General features: G+C 46.8%; 3 protein-coding genes across 3 annotated transcripts; all 3 read left to right on the top strand.

Annotated features, from left to right (window-relative positions):
- Nucleotides 1-1509: 1509 nt before the first annotated feature.
- On the top strand, nucleotides 1510-9133 carry SCP_1702090 (hypothetical protein; the record flags this gene model as incomplete). Its single annotated transcript, XM_027764995.1, has 9 exons — nucleotides 1510-1666; nucleotides 1718-1825; nucleotides 1885-2119; nucleotides 2180-2330; nucleotides 2393-2455; nucleotides 2507-2674; nucleotides 2729-3356; nucleotides 6660-7519; nucleotides 8186-9133. The coding sequence occupies 9 exons, from the start codon at nucleotides 1510-1512 to the stop codon at nucleotides 9131-9133; spliced, it is 3318 nt and encodes a 1105-aa protein (XP_027620796.1).
- A 2101-nt stretch (nucleotides 9134-11234) lies between these two features.
- SCP_1702080 (polyprotein) lies at nucleotides 11235-12596 on the top strand (the record flags this gene model as incomplete). The annotated part of the gene is made up of 1 exon (XM_027764994.1): nucleotides 11235-12596. The coding sequence occupies one exon, from the start codon at nucleotides 11235-11237 to the stop codon at nucleotides 12594-12596; it is 1362 nt and encodes a 453-aa protein (XP_027620795.1).
- Nucleotides 12597-18745: 6149 nt separating this feature from the next.
- Nucleotides 18746-19312, top strand: SCP_1702070 (hypothetical protein; the record flags this gene model as incomplete). Its single annotated transcript, XM_027764993.1, has 1 exon — nucleotides 18746-19312. The coding sequence occupies one exon, from the start codon at nucleotides 18746-18748 to the stop codon at nucleotides 19310-19312; it is 567 nt and encodes a 188-aa protein (XP_027620794.1).
- Nucleotides 19313-20950: the final 1638 nt, after the last annotated feature.

Genomic DNA, 20950 nt, shown 5'->3' with positions numbered 1-20950 from the left:
AAGAATCAAAAGATTAATCAATGAGAATTTCCGCCATGTTCATAGTCATGTAACGTGCTAGCTCTGGACCGTCGCAAGACGCCATGAAGAGTGGCTTGCTGCCCAGCCTAACCATGTCCTGAAGTGCCTGCAGTCAATTTTTGTCCTCCGAAATGTGATACGGATGCATCCTCTTCGAAAGACACCAGCAGAGACTAGTACTGCTGCGACCGCGTCTGATCCAGGTGTTCCCGGCAAGTAGCCCGGGAATGGGGACCTTCTGCCAGTGGCCATTCCTTACTTTCTCCAATGTGTAGTCCACCAGGACATCCACTCCTCCCTGCTCGCCCAGTCAAGTGCTGACAGGGAATCGACGATCAAGCATGCTACGAACACCATCCAAAATTTGAATCCGCGTTTCTACTCGGGAGCTCTGGAGAGCTGCATTTATATATAACCGGGACGACATCGATCATATCCTGACTTATAGATGCATCTTGGAATCGGAAAAATTCTTGCAGATGAATAGTCATCGCAATGATTAAAGCACATACTTGTTCTGCACACTTGAGGACATAGGGACAGCTAGCCCTACGTACTATCTAAGGCTGCGTTCGGCACCCAGATACTGGCCAGCATCTCCAGATACCAGTATCTGGACGGTGTCGGGCCGGATGTGATCCTGTGTGACTGATCATGACATTGTGTGACCGAGACTTTGATTAGGGTTGGGGAATAATTTGTACAGATCACTACTATTCTTCTAGTCTCGGTTCCAGACGATCGTGCTGGGCCGGTCCTCGGCTCCGCCTCGGAGGCTGCCGAAAGCCAATATATCGGACTCGAAGTGCGTGCATGCAGCACGCACTGACCTCGCATGAGTGAGAGTTGCGTGTGGATAAGGACTCATGTATAGTGTTTGTGACGAACTCGAGTTCGTCGTTTAAAAATTTCCTTCTTCTTCGGATTTAGAGATTTTACAGGATAGTGAGGAGAAAAAATTGTCGGTTGTGCTACATTAGACTAAGTTTGTTTCTTTTTCTTTTCTGCTACAGCGCTTTGCATAATTGCGTGAAATCGCTGAGGAAAAATTTCTGTTTGTCTCGGCCAAACAACGTGATGCTGTGACAGGTGTGCGCCTGTACGCGTCTGACCGCATCAGCCTGAGAGGCCTACCATTCGGCAGTGTTCATCTTGCTAGAGTACTATCTGACCACTAAACTTCAGCGCGGCTGCAATTGGGACAGACAGGACCAATATCTCCCTATGGTATCAGTGGTAAAGGGTGCAAGCTGGCTGTTTGGCTCGTATTTGAGCCTGGACTCGACACAGAGTCTCTTTCTGACCTGTTCCGCTGCAAACATACTCCGACATCCTCTGTCCATATGGTATGATTCTCGAAATCGTGCCATGGTATTTTTCTTTAAGTGTCTCCACCTGCTAAACCACTACGTATAAATACCTGAATGTAAGTGAGGACTTGGGCAGCACTCCGCACGTTTATCTCACCAAGTCGTTGTTGAAACTACTATGACACCATCACGTTGGACCAAGGAGGGGCCTAGCGGCTCTACCTTTCATGAGTTGGTTGTCCTCCCAACTCTCGCACCTGGCCTTGCACGTTCAGCTGGAGCAGAACTGTCGGACGAGTGCAGCCCTTCGCCGCTATGTGACGCTACAACTCAAGGTTCGAGCATATTTAAATTCACTACCTCATCTTCTGACGCCAGCATTTCAGCTGTTTTGTCTGACAGTCACATGGCAAATGCGCCAAGTCAACCTGTATCTCACAGATCAGAGGCATCCTCGAGCGTGCCGGCTGGTGGGCCAAGTCAAGATGCTCTAAGTGAGTTGTCTTTGAACCACTGGCATTTTCGCATTGGGTGACTGACATCCAATTTACAGAGTGCCTTTTTTTTGTGCTTGTTTCAACGGCACACGTCAAGATGGTCCCCAACGGCCACACTGTGAAATATCAGAAGCACGAGGAGAACAAGACTCTGACAGAGAAAGTCACCGTTCTGGCACTCAGTCGCATGGAGTTCATCAGAGTGGTGCTCTCTGCGCATGGATTGGAGAACTTCTATCTTCCGGGACTGCTCAATGGGCCAGGAATGAAGGTTCATTGGAAGGGATCCTCGTAAGCATATATTATCTCATCTCACTATAACTATAGTTTCTGACTGATATGTGCACGCAGGGGTGGGAAGACGAAAGCTCCGATGATCCATATGGACAATGACTGGAAGGTCCTCCTGCAACAACTTGAGGTGACGAGGCCGAATCAAGTTCATACAGTCTTTGTCGACTTCGACTTAGACACAATGGAGGGGTACAAGAACCGAAAGCATGTGAGTTAACTTCTCTGATGTCGGAGCTCATTTCTGAATTGAATGCTAATAACTACCGGTAGCCTCTATCTCCATTTTCATTGGACAGCCAATTTAATGCGGCCGAACTCAGCTATGGAACTCATGTAAGTCTGCAGGACTCTTGCTGCCCCTCACAGTTCCTTACGTTATGTCAGGTACCAAATGCCGCACTGTATTCACCTGAGCAACGTGCACAGGCAGCTATGGTTGACGATATCAAAGCTGCATGGCAGTGCATGCAGCATGGCACATGCTACATCAACACGGCTCAGGAGCACATCCAGATGAATAAATTTCGCCTCAAGCAATGGTGTGCTGCAATTGTAAGATGATTTTGCTCAATTCTTCATACCGGGCTCACCAAAACTCCTTTTCAGGCCGCAAATGCGTCATCTGCAAAAGAACCTCCTCCCGATTCACTGATCAGTGAGTGGACTGGAAAGACTGTGATGGCTGCGAAGCCTTGTGGTCGCTGTGGGCCCAATGTGGTGACGTCAGGGTCCGGTTTCGATGATCCTGGATCAAGTAGCGAGACTACTACCAACCTCCTTATCTCCACTCTCGGCTTTCTCGTAACGATGATGGCACAGAACAACACTAAGCAGAATATGCCAGTATCCATACCACCTACTATTCTCGCCCCTGCTCCCCTGCCTCTTGACTCCGGTGGTCCAGCTTCACTCTCCGTTAGTTCTACAGCCGCATCAGTATCTGATACTGCCGCTGCAGGAGGCGAGGTGACTGCGCATGCACGAGGACACACTGCATCCTCCCCTCCACCGATAGTAGAAGAAGAGCTTGTGCACTGTCTCGAGGCCTTTGGTCGTGCCAAAAAAATCCCCCTCGGGATCATTGACATGGTGTTGGGAAAGCTCTTTGAGCTTTCCTACAGTCCGGACTTACTGACGGAAGTATCTGTAGAGCGTCTCAAGGAACTGACAGAGCTTCCAGAGGGACAGGTATATGCTCTGAAGAAGTTTGCTGGAGAATGGTGCTGCAAAGTCGGTGCGAAGCGTGCACGCCGTGGTCTTTGATTGCGCTTGGAATAATGCATAGAAATCCCCCGCTCAGTCTTTGTCTGATCTTATAGTATACATAGGTAAAGAATAATGATCTTGTAGTCAAGCACTGCCTACTCTACATGATAACCACAGTCCCTGAACCATCCCTGTACATTCTCTGGCGTGATTGAGTTTGCAGCTTGGTAAATTAACCAAGGTAGCTTTTGCAGTTCGGTGAAAAGTGCTTCATGACATCGCAACCATGCCTTCAATGTTGAAAAAGCCTCTTCAATTGGATTGAAATCGGGTGAGTATGGCGGCAAGTAGATGAGCCGAGCACCTGGATTTTATCAGACAATGAACTATCACTAGAAATAGGGATCATACCACATTCATCCTCTATCAGCATCCGAATCTCCTCATCATGATGGATAGAGCAATTGTCCACGACAACAATGCTCCGTGCGGCTGGGTATGGATTCAACTGAGGTGCCTGATAGGATAGCAACTGATCAGATCCTATCGTGGGTACAGGGATGTAGCTAAACTGGATACACACAACTTGTTCATGCAGGAACTGCAGAAACCGGTCCTTGTTCACAGAACCCTCGAAGATATCAAGTGCAATGACACTGTCAAGTGTGAGGGCAGGAAGAATGGAGTAACGTGTTCCCCGAAGAAATGTCGCACGCTGGACACAAGGGGTGCCAAGTGCAGACCAGCCCGATGATCGCTGCACAGTATGATTGTCTACTGCACTCTCGTCCAAAAAGACGAACAGGCTCGGGTCCCCGTACTGTGACATTTCCATCTCCCACAAAGTCCATAACTCGTCATCACATTCCAGTGCAGCCTTGCTGATGCCCTTGCGACTGATGGCTAGTTGGTGGAGTGCTCGGCATATGGAGGCGATCGAGACATACACGTTGCATACTGAAGCCAGCTTGTGCTGAATCTCATCCAAGTACAAGCATGGATCAGCAGCTAAGATGGCCTGGAGGTAAGCGTGTTCATTAGAAGTGAGATATGGGGGACGCCCGGTTCGATGTTTCGTGGGATCAATGACCTGGTCGTACTCGCGGTAGATGCTCACGACCTTGGAAACAACACCGATGGAGCACTGCAGGGTCTGTGAAATCCGGTCCATAGTCCATTTCTCGTGTAGATACAGATGGACTATCCTCTCCTTGAGGTCAACAGATAGCGTAGGCGTCATGAGTACTTAGCGCATTGACTGCAGACTTCAAGTCGCTCATGGCGTGATACGGTCACATTATTTGGCCGAGGTAAACAGTTTTTTTTTTCCTGCGATTTCACGCAATTATGCAAAGCGCTGTAAAACTTCGTTGGGTAGATTCATTCGACGTCATTTCGTGGATGAAGTAATTCGGTCTTCATATCCGGGTGGAACCTATAAGTCCGTTATAAGGTGCCCGTAACGTCCCTCATAAGGCTATCAGATCTTATAGGGTTTGGCATTTCTTATGAAATTAATTTCCGACACAGGTGCATTGATGCCAGATGACGTCACCTCAACAAGTCCAAACACCATGGGCCAATCAGTATTCTCTGTGTAGAGAGAGGTGCGGGGGTTACTGTTCCAGCCTGCTGCGGAATTTCAGGGGAGAGAAACCTCTCTGTGCTCGGTAACATCGAAAAAACCATTGCAGCCTGCCCAGCAGAACATCTGGTGACTTTCAGTACAGCGGGTGTAGATAACCTCGGTCCCGTGATCAAGTCGCATCTCGTTGGCTGCTGCAATGCATCTGAGTTTCTGACAGTACTTCGTGATGCCCTTCTCAGCTACCGCTTTCTACTCTGATGATGAGTCCGACTATGAAGATGACGACTCTCTTGTTGAAAATAAAGATACTCATGGCTATGATTCTTCAGGTGAAGGTCAAGAAAATTCCGCCGGCAGTGATGACCGCCAATGGACAGCTAGTTCGACGTCATATCAAGAACGCACTCGCAAGCTTAAGGTTAACCTGGAGGCTAGCAGGGACATTGCTGAATGCGTGGTACAAGTTCTGGAGTTCATGGATTCTGAAGACATCAATCTCCCTCTCTTCCTTTGGGCTCTGAGTTGGAATCCAGCAATACCGGAATTGATCTCGAACAGCAAGGTGAGGTATGTGAGAACGCTGATGATTAGCGAGGAGCTCCCGATGATTCTTCGGCATTGGTACCGGTGTGGTGGAGAGAATTCCCGCACATTCTAAACTAACATTTCCACTTCGAGTATAGGTCTTGATGTTCGCTTTCAAATTCTCACGCAAGAATTCAGTCACGGAGCAGGGCTGGATATGCAGTTTATCTTCTTACGTTCTTGTGGAACCCACAATCTTCACGACGACGCTCGCTTAACATGTAATATTTCCTTTCGACTCGACTCTACCTCGTGTGGAGGCCAGACCGATGGTTTGATCCGATGCGGAAGGCAGTCATGGCGCAATGGCAGGTTGAGCTTCCCGCTTCTGTTGGGGGCCCGGAATGCATCTCGCAAATAGGGACGACTCCCGCGTTGTTGCCTGGCTGTTCCCGCAGAGGAGAAGAATTCTGAAGTCGCGCCGAAACATGAGTATGCCGCGGACAAGGCCCCAGACTTATTACTTTTCTTAGTAGCATACCTTTCCATTCTGGAACCCTCATAGCCATTGCGTCATCGCCGTCATCGACTCATTTCTCCTACTACATACCTTCTCAAACGAACGAATCATAGCCCGAGGAGGCCCCAAGCTGAGAAAGCGTTGGGGCAGGTTGAACTGTATAAAAGGAGTTCAGCTCTCCTTCGAATAGCCAGATTTTTTCCCCGTTTTTCTCCATCACTCTTAAGTCCCTCTAGAAATAGTTTTCACAAGTTATCAAGGGTTTCGCAATGCGAAGAAGAACGACGCGCAAGTATATTCTCCCTTCTAGAGTATTATCGTAGTATATCGGCAGCCAGCCATTTCACACTTTCCCACACTTGTCCTCCCGCGCCAGCACCAACTCATCTCGTTGTCGACCTCTCGAATCACTGCTCGCCGACGTTCAGGCCGGACTCCCCTCCACAAGTGGTGACCGCCGCAGGGGGTTGTTTCAAGGTATTCTGACACACTCTCGCTGGCTCCCCTCAAGACGATCAAGTCCAAGATACCGGTTTCACGCATCACACATTCCATGACCGTGCCAAAGGGTACCATCTCCAGAAGTCCTTCAAAAGACACGACACGTACCAGAATCCCAACCAACACGACGGTGCAAGCTGCAGCTGCGACAAGTCCCGTGAGTTCCCCAGCTGCTCAATTAGCTAACAACGTAGCAGGACAGGTCTTGTCGATCATGAATCAGACACCCAACACCTCCTCCACATTCATCCCCATCTCCATGCCGCGCCCGGGAGGTAAAGGCACGCCGTCCTTAAATGGGAAACACGTACAAGATTTTATTTCCGACTTCGAGAGTGCAGCTAAGGCAGCAGGAATCGCTAACACAGAGTGGCTGAAGTTGGTGTTATGGTACTGCGATTTGAAGGTACGCCGCATCATTGAGAACGATGCTGCTTTCACAGGTACAGTCTGGGCAGATGCCCGGGCTCAGTTAACTTACTATTATGAGTCCTCGGATCACAAGCCCAAAGTGTCACCTCGGCAGCTCCGCGCATTTGTCAAGAAGGTGAAAAAGGAACGTGTCCGAGATCTGCGCGACTTTGACAACTACGTACGTATATTCGCGAATAAGGTCAGTGACATGGTCACGAAAGGACAACTCTCCGACACGGACCGGAATCTCGCGTTCTACAAAGGGGTCCCAAAACGCTTACGCAAGAAGCTGAAGGCTAGCATTGAGACTGCTGCAGGACACAAGTTGACAAGTCACCGACCACCAATGGTAGGGCAAGTCGTTCAGGTTGCACGCAACTATTTTAAAGAGGACGACATCAACTATGATTCAGATTCGAGCTCAAGCTCTAGTTTGGACTTGGAGACAGGATCAGGTGATAGCAGTGACAGCGATAGCGATACTGACTCTTCCAGTGATGCAGAGAGTGATGACGAGAAGCCACGGAAGAAGAAGAAGAAATCGAAGAAGAAGAAGACGAAGGGTAAGGCAGAGTCGATGGATGCTGATAACAAGAAAATCTCGCAGTTACAGGACAAAATAGACAAGCTCACCATGCATCTTGTGAATGTGACACAGGCACAGCCTCAAGTTTCCACTAGTCACCCAGAACTGACACGGACTACCGGCGACTTACCGCGATGATGTTGGCTATGCGATGGAGTCGAAGGATGCGATCTCATGCACAAGTTAGGACTACACAACTGTGGTGAGGCCCCGAAGCTGGTTGAAGAAGGGCTCACACGCTGGTCTCCGTGTGGTTATCTGCAATGCGCGGACAGTTCACCCCTTCTGTGAGCAACACCAGGACAAGGTGGGATCGTGGCTATACTTCGTGAAGAGTGCAAGCATACAACGAGCAAGTCCAAGGAACACGAGTGGGATCGCCCACCGCACTGCAACTCTATGGGGCTGTATATGAACGACGAACAACTAATCAGTGGTGACATCTTTGCAGTCTCTTCCGAACCTACTTACTCATTTCCTGTGACTACTAGATCTAAGAAGCACAATGGTCCAGAACACAGTTCTGGTGGTGACCAGCCTCAAACGAGCGTCCGTTTAGACTTCAAACATTCGGATGATCAGTACAACAAACAGACTCCCACTATTACACCTCCGGTCATGGTTCATCAACCAGCAGAGCCGATGTAATTCACCAAGAAAGACTCACCATCGACCCCAACGATATCACCAGAGAAACCTAACACAACACCTTTCTCACCTAAGGTCAACACGGAAGATGGATGGCATGAGCGCGAATGTCGCAAATGTGAAGAGCGTTTGCAGCCTCAGGATGAGCAGACTAGTCCTGTTTCTAGACCGTTCAAACCTACTAATTATCGTTTCATGTCGAATATCCAGGAGAATGTTTCTATCGATCAGGTGCAGGAACAGCTGCTCGACACTAAAGTTACCCTTCCATTGCGCAACATTCTCGGTGCTTCATCAGAACTCCAGAAGCGGTTTGCATCACTCACGAAAATGCGCAAAGAATTTGGCGTGAAGGCCTCGATCTATGACTGTGATGAAGTGGACGAGGACAACACGTCTGTGGACATGCCACAATCGGGTAAAGAACAGACTGCACAAGTGTTACTGACATTTTCAACCAAGGATGATTTGATGCATATCCTCGGACGGTATGCAGGCGCTGTATCGCTTGGTGCCAAGCGGTTCTTTGCCATGGCTTGTGGAGTGGTACAGGCTAAGTTCGGCACTAAAGATGTTACTTTTCTTGTAGATTCAGGTTGGGAGCTCAACCTTGTCTCGAGATGCATTTTCGATCAATCAGGAGTCAACATTGATGAAGACGGAGCTTGCTGGTCCTTGCGTGGCATCTATGGCAATCCGGTCCCTCTCCTTGGTTGTTGTAGGGATGCGCACATTGAGATCCGCAGCAAACGTTTTGACCATCACTTCTTCATCAGTCATTCAGAAACTGGTAATCACGACGGTATCCTCGGTCAACCCTGGTTACAGTGGTTTGCGGCACATATAGACTATGAACGCGCTGGTTCCATGACGCTTCAGGCCTTCCCGTCAGGTTGCAAATCCGATGAATCCGTCAACATCATGGTTGTGGGGCCCGATCATCAACGAAATGCAGACAGACTTGTGCACGCGACCATCGCCGATGTTCCTGACTCAGAATCTGAAGCTGGACCGCGTTTTTGAGGCCGGACATGCTGTCCGAGCCTTTCCTGACTGAAGGGAGCATGTCCGCCTATATCACAAGGCTCAGCAAGACTCTTCACTGTTTATTAGGTGATGTAAATTATTCTGATCCTCTCGATGCGCTGAATGCTATTTCTCTCAATACTCCTGATACTTTTGACCATATGCTACATCATGTACATTACATGCTCCCTTCTTCTAGTGTGCCACTACCTTCGCCTTGGACAACACGTGCCTTGAATGAGCATGCCTCGCGAGTTTACGCCGTCAAGCATTATAAGCTGGTCCATCGCAAAGTGCGTCCTGTTCCAATGTTTATGCCTGACCCGTCTGGGCAGAAATTCAATCCAGTGGATATTCTGCCTTTCGTACCACTTCTGACGCACCCTCCACCATGTTCAGAATTTACTCCCACTGAACGAATGACTCAAGAACGACTCGACACCATTATGTCCAAGATTGAGCCAGGATTCCTCTCAGAACAAGAACTCGATCTTATCGCCTTTGTCCTTGTTTGTTGTCAGAATGCCATTGCATGGACGGACGAAGAACGAGGTACGTTTAACCCGAAATACTTTCCCCTTTACTGTATGCCAGTTATAGAACACACGCCTTGGATCTGCCCTCCATTCAAAATTCCAGAAGCCATCAAGACCGACATTCGCGACACTGTCCTGAAGTACCGCGATCTTGGCAAATATGAATATTCCTCGGCATCATATCAATCACAGCTCATGGCAGTACTCAAGAAGTCAGCACCATTCGTCTGGTCCATAACCTCGAAGACCTCAATGCTGTCACAATTCGTGATTCCACACTCCCTCCAAACATTGATGAGCTCATTGACAGTTTCGTTGGATGACATATATATATGATGGCTGATCTGTTCTCAGGGTTCGACGCTCACGTCCTCGCTACAGAGTCACGCGATTTGACAACATTCCACTCCCCAGCTGGACTGATGCGATTGACTGTTCTTCCACAGGGCTACACTAACTCGATGCAAGAATTTCAACGATGCACTGAACACGCACTGCAGAGCGTCATACCACAGAAAGCCAGCGTTTACATTGATGACGGTAGTGTTAAAGGTCCTTCCGATAACTATGACAACAAGCCGATCCCTGAAAACCCGCATATATGACAATTTGTCTGGGAATTCTGTGGTACATTCGATCACGTTTTTGTGCTCTACATTGAAACTGGTCTTACGGCTTTGGGGACGAAGCTTTATGTTGCCATCAGAAAGGTGTTACTTTTAGGCTCTATCGCATCCAAGGAAGAATGACAGCTTGCACACGATGTTATCGCTAAAGTCATCAAATGGCCTTATCCTGAGTCCATCTCCGAAGTACGCGGCTTCCTAGGTACCGTGGACGTTGGACGAAAATGGATCAAGAACTTCTCTATAATTGCTAAGCCACTCACTTCCCTCTTATGTAAGACTGATGACCCGTTTGAATTCGGTCAAGCCCAGCGAGATGCAGTGAATCATTTGAAGGCCCTAGTTACCAGCGCGCCAGTACTCAAGGTAATTGACTACGAAAAAGCAAGGCGTATCGTTCCCCAAGTGCACAATTCAGAAGATGGGCTAGTCGTACTCGCTGTCGACTCCTCAATTTACGGAGCCAGTTGGATCATCTTCCAGTACTTCGAAACTGACAAGCACCCCGTCATCTTCAGTTCTTGCACTTTTAATCAGACTGAATCGGCCTATTCTCAACCCAAAGTAGAACTCTACAGCGTCTTCCGAGCAATGAAGGAGATGTGTCACCAGATTTGGGGTATTCATTTCCGTCTCGAAGTCGATGCGAAGTATTTGAAAGAGATGATTCGCAAGCCTGACCTTCCAAATGCACCGATGACGCGCTGGATCTGTTACATTCAACTTTTTGACTTTGAACTAATTCATGTTCCTGCAGAGAAAGGTGTCGCACAAGATGGCCTGTCACGATGACGTCCCTCTGAAGACAATTCAGACGAATCAGATGGAGAAGAACACATTGAACAGGTCCTGGAGTTAGCCGTGATGTACGACAGCGACGCGTATATAGTACAGGCGGGGTGACAACTCAATCACCCCACTATACTGCACGACATCATGGCAGCGTCTCAGTCTCTCGGTATCCAGTTCATGACTTCCAAGTGGCACAACTTTTACCACGCTCTTGCTATTCCTTTTACTGCTGAATTTGACTCTTGCAAAGCAGATGCGATCCGTGGGCACCGTGATAAGTACCTGGACCCAGAACCTCACACTTGTGTTTGGGATCACAACATCCTTGACGGTATACATGCTTGGCACAAAGATCCTAATCAGCAACAATGTATCTTCGCTACACCAGAGCAATTACAAATTGACCCTGGACCTTTTCATCCCGCCTTGCTTCGTAATGAAGATGACATCTTGTATGTTGGCCTTGAGTTCATGCACCGGAAAATCGCACAGTACAACATTGCTACTTACGAGTTTGCGGGAGAACAGGTAGAATTCGAGATCGTCAAATACCGGTGTGCATTCCTCATGAACGAGCGTGACTCGGAATTCAGCATTAATTTCCGCCACAATATTTCCAAGATCACCTACAAGTTGACTCATATCAAGCTGGGAGACTCACGCGCTATGGTATGGGAACCCAATCATCTCACGTACCTTGACATTCCTCTTCCATGTGAACGCAAAGAAGTGTCGTGTATCGCGCATGCAGGGAAAGTGCATGATGAGGACGGAGATACTTACTTTGAAGAGCTCAGGCTATATCTGTCTGGCGGACAGCTGCCCGCTCGTTGCACACCTGGCTCGGAGGCGCATCGATCATTTCTTTTGTGCGCGCAATGCTATATGTGGCATGATGCACGTCTGTGGCACTTGAGCATCAAGGAGCAACCACAGCTCGTGATTACTGACAAGAAACGTCGCACCGAGATAGTAGAACAGGCTCATAACCTCTGCAGACATCGTGGATGCGATTCGACGTACAAGAAGCTGGCCGACCGTTATTACTGGCCGAACCTCTATGACGACGTAGCCTGGTTCATCAGATCATGCAATGCTTGTCAGTACCGGGTGAAGTCACGTCCCATCGTGCCCCTACATATTACGATTTCTCCCTCCATTTTGCGGCGCTTTGTCTTCGACACAATAAACATGCCCACCGGGATACATGGTGAGAAGTTCCTCATACACAGTTCTGATAATGTGTCTAGATGGCCAGAGGCCCATGCTGTGAAGCGCAATAACTCAAAGACTTGGGCACATTTCATTTTTGAAGACATCATCTGTCGCTTCGGATGTATCCCTATTTGTGTCTGCAATGGCGGCGCCGAATTCAAAGATGCGGTGCATGCTATATTCGACAAATACGGTATAGCAGTCATTATCTCAACTCCTTATCACCCTCAAGGAAACGGTATTGCGGAACGCGATGGTCAAACACTCTCTCAAGCCATCATGCGATCGTGAGGTGACAAGCCTGGACATTGGCCGAATTACGTTCACTCAGGAGTTATGGCAGTGTGCACGACTGCATCACGCGCCACAGGCTATATGCCTTATTTCTTATTATATGGTGTTAACTGTTTGTACCCGTGGGACCTTACTGATCGCACCTGGTTTATGTTAAATTGGCACACTGTCCGTTCCACTGTAGATCTCATCGCGACACGACTTCAACAAATCGCGCGTAAAGGCGAGATCATTTCGAAAGCGTGACAAAACCTTATCGACAGTCACCAGTGTTCAGTTGATGACTACATGCGTAAACACGCAGACTGTATCCATGATGGAGACTTCGCGACCGGGACGTGGGTTCTTATACACGAGACTTGGCTCAACAACCAGCACGGAAACAAAGGAGCGCTCCATTGGGCTGGACCGTACGTGATACACATGCGATTCCCGAGTGGATCATACGCAATCCGTGAACTCGATGGTACATTCCTGAAGGAACACGTACCAGCCAGTCATCTCAAACTTTTCTTCTATCGTGGCGAGAATCAAGCTTACCATTTTACCTTCAATACTCAGGCTCTTGAAGTCACATTGTGCCCGGACGTATTCACGCACTGTGGGATCATCCGGTACAACACCATCAAGCACATGCTAGAGGAATGCAGGTGCTGGGTCAGCATGGAGTACGCACACCCGATTCAAGACACCAAATTCGATACCAACATAGTCGAGCTCCTTGGTCTCATCGGTGCAGTCAAACCATGGTGGTAATTACATTGAGTTTCCTCTTTGTTTGTTCTCTTGGTGATCTCGAGGACGAGATTTAAAGTACCCCCCACTTGTGGTGGAGAGAATTCCCGTGCGTTCTAAACTAACATTTCCACTTCGAGTATAGGTCTTGATGTTTGCTTTCAAACCCTCGCGCAAGAATTCGGTCATGGAGCAGGGCTGGATATGCAGTTTATCTTCTTATGTTCTTGTGGAACCCACAATCTTCACGACAATGCTCGCTTAACATGTAATATTCCCTTTCAACTCGACTCTACCTCGTGTGGAGGCCAGACCGATGGTTTGATCCGATGCGGAAGGCAGTCATGGCGCAACGGCAGGTTGAGCTCCCCGCTTCTGTTGGGGGCCCGGAATGCATCTCGCAAATAGGGACGACTCCCGTGTTGTTGCCTGGCTGTTCTCGCAGAGGAGAAGAATTCTGAAGTCATGCCGAAACATGAGTATGCCACGGACAAGGCCCCAGACTTATTACCTTTCTTAGTAGCATACCTTTCCATTCTGGAACCCTCATAGCCATTGCGTCATCGCCGTCATCGACTCATTTCTCCTACTATGTACCTTCTCGAATGAACGAATCATAGCCCGAGGAGGCCCCAAGCTGAGAAAGCGTTGGGGCAGGTTGAACTGTATAAAAGGAGTTCCACACCTATCAGCCAATATATACCTAAAAGTCCATATAACCGAGGTGGAATATTTTGTGTAAATTTCCATAAAACCGAGTGTTGGCCAAGAATATAATATAGGATGAAGATATAGGGTTGGCCAAGATAAGTAGGCTATATAGGCTGAGTCGCATATTTGGGAGTTAGCCAAGGGAGGTGTGGTTTAAAGTCTATATAGGTTGTCGGGCATTTTGGGGTCAGCCGCCATTTCTCTATATAGATTGTAGCTGAAATAGTGCCATTGGCCAAGAGTCATAAAATTCCAATCCTATATAAAGTTTGCAGACAGTTGGGCTTGGCCAAGTGGACCTATATAGAATCTTTGTGTAAATGTTCCACTTGGCCAAGACACATGAAATTTTGATCCTATATAGCATTTCCTAACATTTGGCTGTGGCCAAGGGTACCCTATATAGATTTTTGTAAAAATAATGCCTGCAGCCAAGGGTCAAGAAATTGAAATCCTATATAGGATTGTCTGAAATTTGGTCGTGGCTGAAAATATCCTATATAGTTTTTATGAAAATGGTGGTCTTGGCTGAGTGTTTTGAAATTTATATTCTATATAGGGTCTTCTAAACTTTGGCATTAGCCAAGAATGCCCTATATAGTTTTTGTGAAAATGGTGGCCTTGGCCGAGGATGTAGAAATTTTCATTCTATAAAGAGTTTTTCACACTTTGGCCTTGGCCATATAGCTTTTTACACAAATGGGGCTTCAGGCTAAGGCATCCAAACTTAATGGTCTTACTGACACTAGTGCAAAGCAGGGGTATACCCCTGGGAACTTTGAGCTGTACCCCTACCCTTACCCTTCAAGGGTACATACCCTTCACCAGGGGTAAGAGTATGGGTAAGGGTACCAAACCCTGAGGGTATACTCCTCAATATCTGCCTTACTTGAGGAAATAACATCATAGACATTAAGTTTAAGGCTTGTAATATTCTTCTTTTCCCTTTAAAGCTTCTGTAAACATAGTTTAAGGCTGTATCTAGGCTGTACTTAGACTTTAGTCACCATACAATTACTGCTTACATTATATATACTATATGCAGTGATACCCTCCAGGGGTACAAGGGTCTGAAAGTTCATACCCCTACCCTTACTCTCCAATACCCTTATCTCTTACCCTTGAGGGTTATGCATACCCCTGCTCTGCACTAGGGCCCTAAGTGATGAAGGAGGGTGAGTGACTATCTGTTCATGCCTGGTTAAACTTATTCACAGATTGTAATTAGCATGTCAGTCAATCGAGTTAACTGGCTGAGAGCAAAGGCACAAGACACAAGATACAAGGAGGAGGTACCAAAGGTGTAATATGAGATGTTATAGACTGTCCTGTGGTTTGAACGCAAGCAGCATGAGTGGCAGACCAGGGAGATGGAGGCGGTGAGTGCAGGTCTATGTGATCATGCATCCTATGCAGCAAAGCAAGGTGCAATGTTCAAGGACTTTGCACTTCAATCACAACAGGCATTCAATGGTCAAATGATTATCAGATAGTTTCTAAGTTGCAAAGGTAGGTATGCAAAGTAGTCAATAAATGTGTGTGACTGGCTATTTAAATTTGAACAAGTGTATCCTCCAGGACCTTAAAGAAGCATAGTGTCAGGCTAGTGCAGAGCAGGGGTATACCCCTGGGTACTTTGAGCTGTACCTCTACTCTTACCCTCCAAGGGTACATACCCTTCACCAGGGGTAAGGGTATGGGTAAGGGTACCAAACCCTGAGGGTATACTCCTCAATATCTGCCTTATTTGAGGGAATGACATTATACACATTACGTTTAAGGCTTGTAACAGTCTTCTTTTCCCTTTGGAGCTTCTGAATACATAGTTTAAGGCTGTATCCAGGCTGTACTTAGGCTTTATTCATCATACAGTTACTGCTTACATTATATATACTATATGCAGTGATACCCTCCAGGGGTACAAGGGTCTGGAAGTTCAGAGCTATGGTTCAGTTTGCTCAATCAGATGAAATCTGGCTTGGAGAAAGCACATATTCTTGAGCTTTGCCAACTATAGTTGATAGTAGGGCTTTTGAAATGATGAAAGTACTGAGAATGCTGTTGTAGCAGATGGGCCAAGGGTTCAAAAAGTACACATGGTGGTGCGTGATGTGATCACGTGACTGAAGTGCCTGTGCATCGCCCGGCGTACTGGCATGGCTTCGCATTATTCATGCTTCATTGTTACAAACTCAAGTGTTACAAATTTTTCTAACTACAAAAATTGAAAACACAAAAGGTGACTTGTGATGACTGAGGGCGGGCCCTCCCTCATTCGCCACAAGCACCAGAAAGAAGGGAAAAGAAAAAGAAGGTAGACTACAAGAAAAGTACAAATACAATCTGAAAAACACCAAAAGGAAGTCAGAAAACTGTCGCAAAATGTTAAAAAATGCTCACCTTGTGCGCTGCATTGCTCGCACTGCAGTGACCATCGTCAATTTTCAGTACATGTGTAAGAGGCTGTGGAAACATCAAAAGGTCAGTATTCTTCAAAGTGTAAGGAAAAAAACTTACCGGTTCTTTCAATCCACTATAGGATTTGGCCTCATCTTCACCACTGCCATAAAACCCACTATATGCTGAAGAACGGTTGTCAGTATCAGTATGAAGTGTAGTGGAGTACTTACCACATCGTCCTTACACTTTCTGTACTCCCACCATACCATGCAAAAAGAAACAAACAAGTAAAAAACACTGACCTTGTGGAGCAGGCCAATGGCGGCTCCACGCACGACTCGCACAGCACAAGGCTGATGGCTGGCGACAATGTAATGTGCAGAGCACATATGCGCCTAGACGCAAGTACGCCGAAGCGCATTGGCACCGAAGTGCAAAATCCCCCAATTCCCATATATACCGAGTGAGAGGCGCGAGTGGGTCACCTCCACAACGCGGAGCCCTCTGCAGCTCGCTGCTGCATGCCCAGTGATCCCCCAAATCTCAAGTACCAGGTGAGGGACGCGAATGGGTCGCCCCCACAATATGGAGCCCTCTGCAGCTCGCTGCCACATGCCCAGTGATCCCCCAAAACTCAAGTACCAGGTGAGGAACGCGAGTGGGTCACCCCCACAACACGGAGCCCTCTGCAGCTCGTCGCCGCATGCCCAATGATCCCCCAAAACTCACATGTACCCCATGACTGGCCAAAGACCAGCCATGGGATGAAGTCAGTAAAGTGCATATTACATAATACTATCTACAGGAAAAGAAACAGTTACCTTACAAAGGCACGTGCAAATAACTGAGCTTTGACACTGCATGCCCATGGCAACATGCAGCAACAAAGCTCAGCCACTTGTGGCCGGCTTGCTGGAAGAGGATGGTGATGGTAGAGAAGGAAGAGAGAGAGGAAGTTGCACCAGCTCATAAAACCAACTATTTGGCCATGTTTGTTTGGTCATGTGCCCCAGACACCAGACGCGTCAAGCACCTTCCATATGCAGAAGGTGTACACTGGTGGCTGGAATATTGCTATATTTGGACGATTTTCGGACTCCGATCAAATTTCAGCCACTGTCCACTAGATTTCGGGAAGTCCGGCCCTCCAAGCATATCACGTGATCTCCATGGGCTCGCGCGCACAAGTCCTTTTGATTGCAATCACTGTAATCTGATCTGTCTGTCTCTCTCTCTCTCTTGCTCTATCCTTGCTGTCTCTGCTCTGCTATATTTCTGTTGCTGTGCCTCTGCTGCTTATTCTCACACATCTATTTGGCTACTTTTGTATATTCTACCATGCACAGCCAGTCTGAGAAGCACACACAGTCTGCTCAGCCGGCCAGTCAGACCTCTACCTCACTAGGCAGGGACATAGTAGTGTAATAAACTATGCAAAGGTCCAAGTATAGTTATAGTAAATGTTATAGTCCAGGTATGAGTTTGTTGGACCTGTGAAACCTGTACACATAGTATAGGTATATGGTGTCTGACTATATAAACCTGCGGAGTTTTTATAAATATATGAGTGAGACTCAAATTAAACTAAATTAATTAAAGCACAAATGCTAACACATATATTCTGTAAGAGAGCTACTTAAACTTAAACTTTGCATGTTAAACTTTGCTCTTAAGTACTACTTTACTTGAAGACATGTCCAGGATGTGTAGTAAACTACACATAGGTACATACATAGTAATAGTACAGGTCATAGTACAGGTTTATCTTTTATAAACCTGTGACTCTCATAGACCTGTACTATATGCAGGTCTATATACCTGTATGTATAGTCAGGGTCAGGCCTTTGTACTATAAAGGTAGACCTGTGTCCCTGCCTATACCCCGCAGTCTGGTGTTAGGCAATCTACCTTCAATCTGCACTCAATCCCAGAGAATCCTGCATCTGTGAGTACAAGTCAGGACCAGCATCAAGGTTTCAATCTCGATCAGGCTGATCAGCCAATTAGAGGAGGCATCTCGTACTGTAGATCTGTGCCACCAGCTTACTACCATGGCCGACCTTTGCAAAAGGACAGACCAGGTATGTTTTCATGTTTCTAATAGTGAATACATTTGTCAAGTAAGCAACATTTCATTTGATATTGTAATGACAGACTCTACCCTGCATTCGCTGACACCTCACATGACCCTCCAAGCAGATACTATGTCGCAATTGACTCTGAGTGTGGATGAGATGAAGGACATGGATAATTAGAAGCAGTTCCAGTTGAGAGAAAGCAGAGATGACAGGGGGAGCATTATGTATAGAGGTTTGTATGAAGATGTCAATAAAGATGGTCAGTTGAAGGGGGAGTTTCTGGATGATGACTCAGACAGAGGTGAGACATTTCTAGTAAATCACAATCACACCGGTAGCCCACCTCTGTCCAATGATGAATCAAAGGAGAGTGATAAATTGGACAATACCAAGGAGGAACATAAGGAGACAATCCACCAGCCACTAAGCTATGTGCCCGTGTCAAATGTCGAGGAGGATATCAAGGAGGATGTTGAGGAGGAGAGCAAGGCTGAGGCCAAGGATGAGGATGAGGATGAGGCAAGTGTTCCTGCTCTGCCCTCATGTGTTTTCAGAGCCACCCATTTGTTGAAGTCATATGCAGGCCGAAAGGATGTGCATCTGCTGCTAAAATGGATGTCCCTCGATGCCGAAGCAGTCAACTCATATGTGATCCTGCAGTGTCTATCACTGCTGCTGTTCATGAACATGAGAACAGCTTACTCACCTCCAATCCAACTATACCTCCTTCTGCTCATGCTCCTAAGCATCAACGTCACAAGATCTTCCAGATGGCATAGAAGTCTGTGATATGGTGTTGTTTCTCTCTTCAACATATGTATCTTGCTAACACCATGCACCTAGTATTGCTTTCTCTGGCAATAAGGCAGAAACTTGGTCGACTGTGACCGTCCAAACTGCAGCAGAGCTGTTTGCTTGCATTGCATTCCAGATCTCCGACAGTGGAATATGACTGAGCAGATGCAGTTTGAATGTCTGGCCTGCACCATAAAGTGTGACAGAGGTGCAATGCAGGTATACCATGTAGGTTTAATATGAATTCTTTACTCACACAAAAGCTGATATTTGAGGGATATCAGGGCCTGTATAGTGTCCCATCCACTGAAAAATCTTGGGTACCATTGATGAAGGGTCTTTGGATTGTCGGCAAGAGGGAGATAGCACTGACCACAAGGTTGGATACCACCTCTTTGGTTTTGGTTCATCTGCACCTGCACTTGCTGCCTGTGTATAATACCATCGTCAATCTTGTGGAGGAGTACCTTCGAGCCTATTACGTTAACCGCAGTGAGTTCCTAAATTGGCTGGATATTATCTTTGACTTGGAAGGTTCAGAGGCAACAGAAGGTCATCATCTTCATATGCTCAACATACTGTCAAAAATTTGATCATATGTATTTAGATTAAATTCAGTGGCTCTGAATCATTTGATATGAAGGATATTGGTCTCAAAATGTGATAGCAAAGGACAGCCCAACTACTACTACACAAACCCTGAAGGTGGTCTGACCTGGCTCATTATAGCTGATGGCATCACATGTGATGAAACCTGTATATATACACTTGGTGAAGGCCCCAGCTTTAAAACTCCTATGTGTGAAGAGAATTTTGCCCTTTCTGATCAAAACAAATAGAAGATGCTACTTGGCTGAAGCCAAAGTGTGGAGAATCCTATATAGGATACAAATTTCAAGAGTCTCGGCCGAGACCATTATTTTCAAAAACCCTATATAGTGCATCCTTGGCCAATGCCATATTTCAGAAGACCCTATATAAAATAAAAATTCTACTACCTTCGGCCAAGGCCAACATTTCTGCAAGAACTATATAGTGTATATTCAGCCAAGGCCAAAATTCAGATCTCTCTATATAGGTTAAAATTTGATGACTCCTGGCCGAGGCCACCATTTCCACAAGAACTATATAGGGTATCTGTAGCTGAGGCCAAATTTCAGACAATCCTATATAGAATGCAAATTGCTTGACCCTTGGTCGCAGGCACTATTTCCACAAAAATCTATATAGGGTACCCTTGGCCACAGCCAAATGTCAGGAAATGCTATATAGGATCAAAATTTCATGTGTCTTGGCCAAGTGGAACATTTACACAAAGATTCTATATAGGTCCACTTGGCCAAGCCCAACTGTCTGCAAACTCTATATAGGATTGGAATTTTATGACTCTTGGCCAATGGCACTATTTCAGCTACAATCTATATAGAGAAATGGCGGCCGACCCCAAAATGCCCGATAACCTATATAGACTTTAAACTGCACCTCCCTTGGCTAACTCCCAAATATGCGACTCAGCCTATATAGCCTACTTATCTTGGCCAACCCTATATCTTCATCCTATATTATATTCTTGGCCAACACTCGGTTTTATGGAAATTTACACAAAATATTCCACCTCGGTTATATGGACAT

This window comes from Sparassis crispa (assembly GCF_003851025.1).
Source record: "Sparassis crispa DNA, contig_000016F, whole genome shotgun sequence".
Taxonomy (NCBI): Eukaryota; Fungi; Basidiomycota; class Agaricomycetes; order Polyporales; family Sparassidaceae; genus Sparassis; species Sparassis crispa.
Note: the sequence above shows the minus strand (reverse complement) of the source record. Positions and strands in the feature narration are given on the sequence as shown.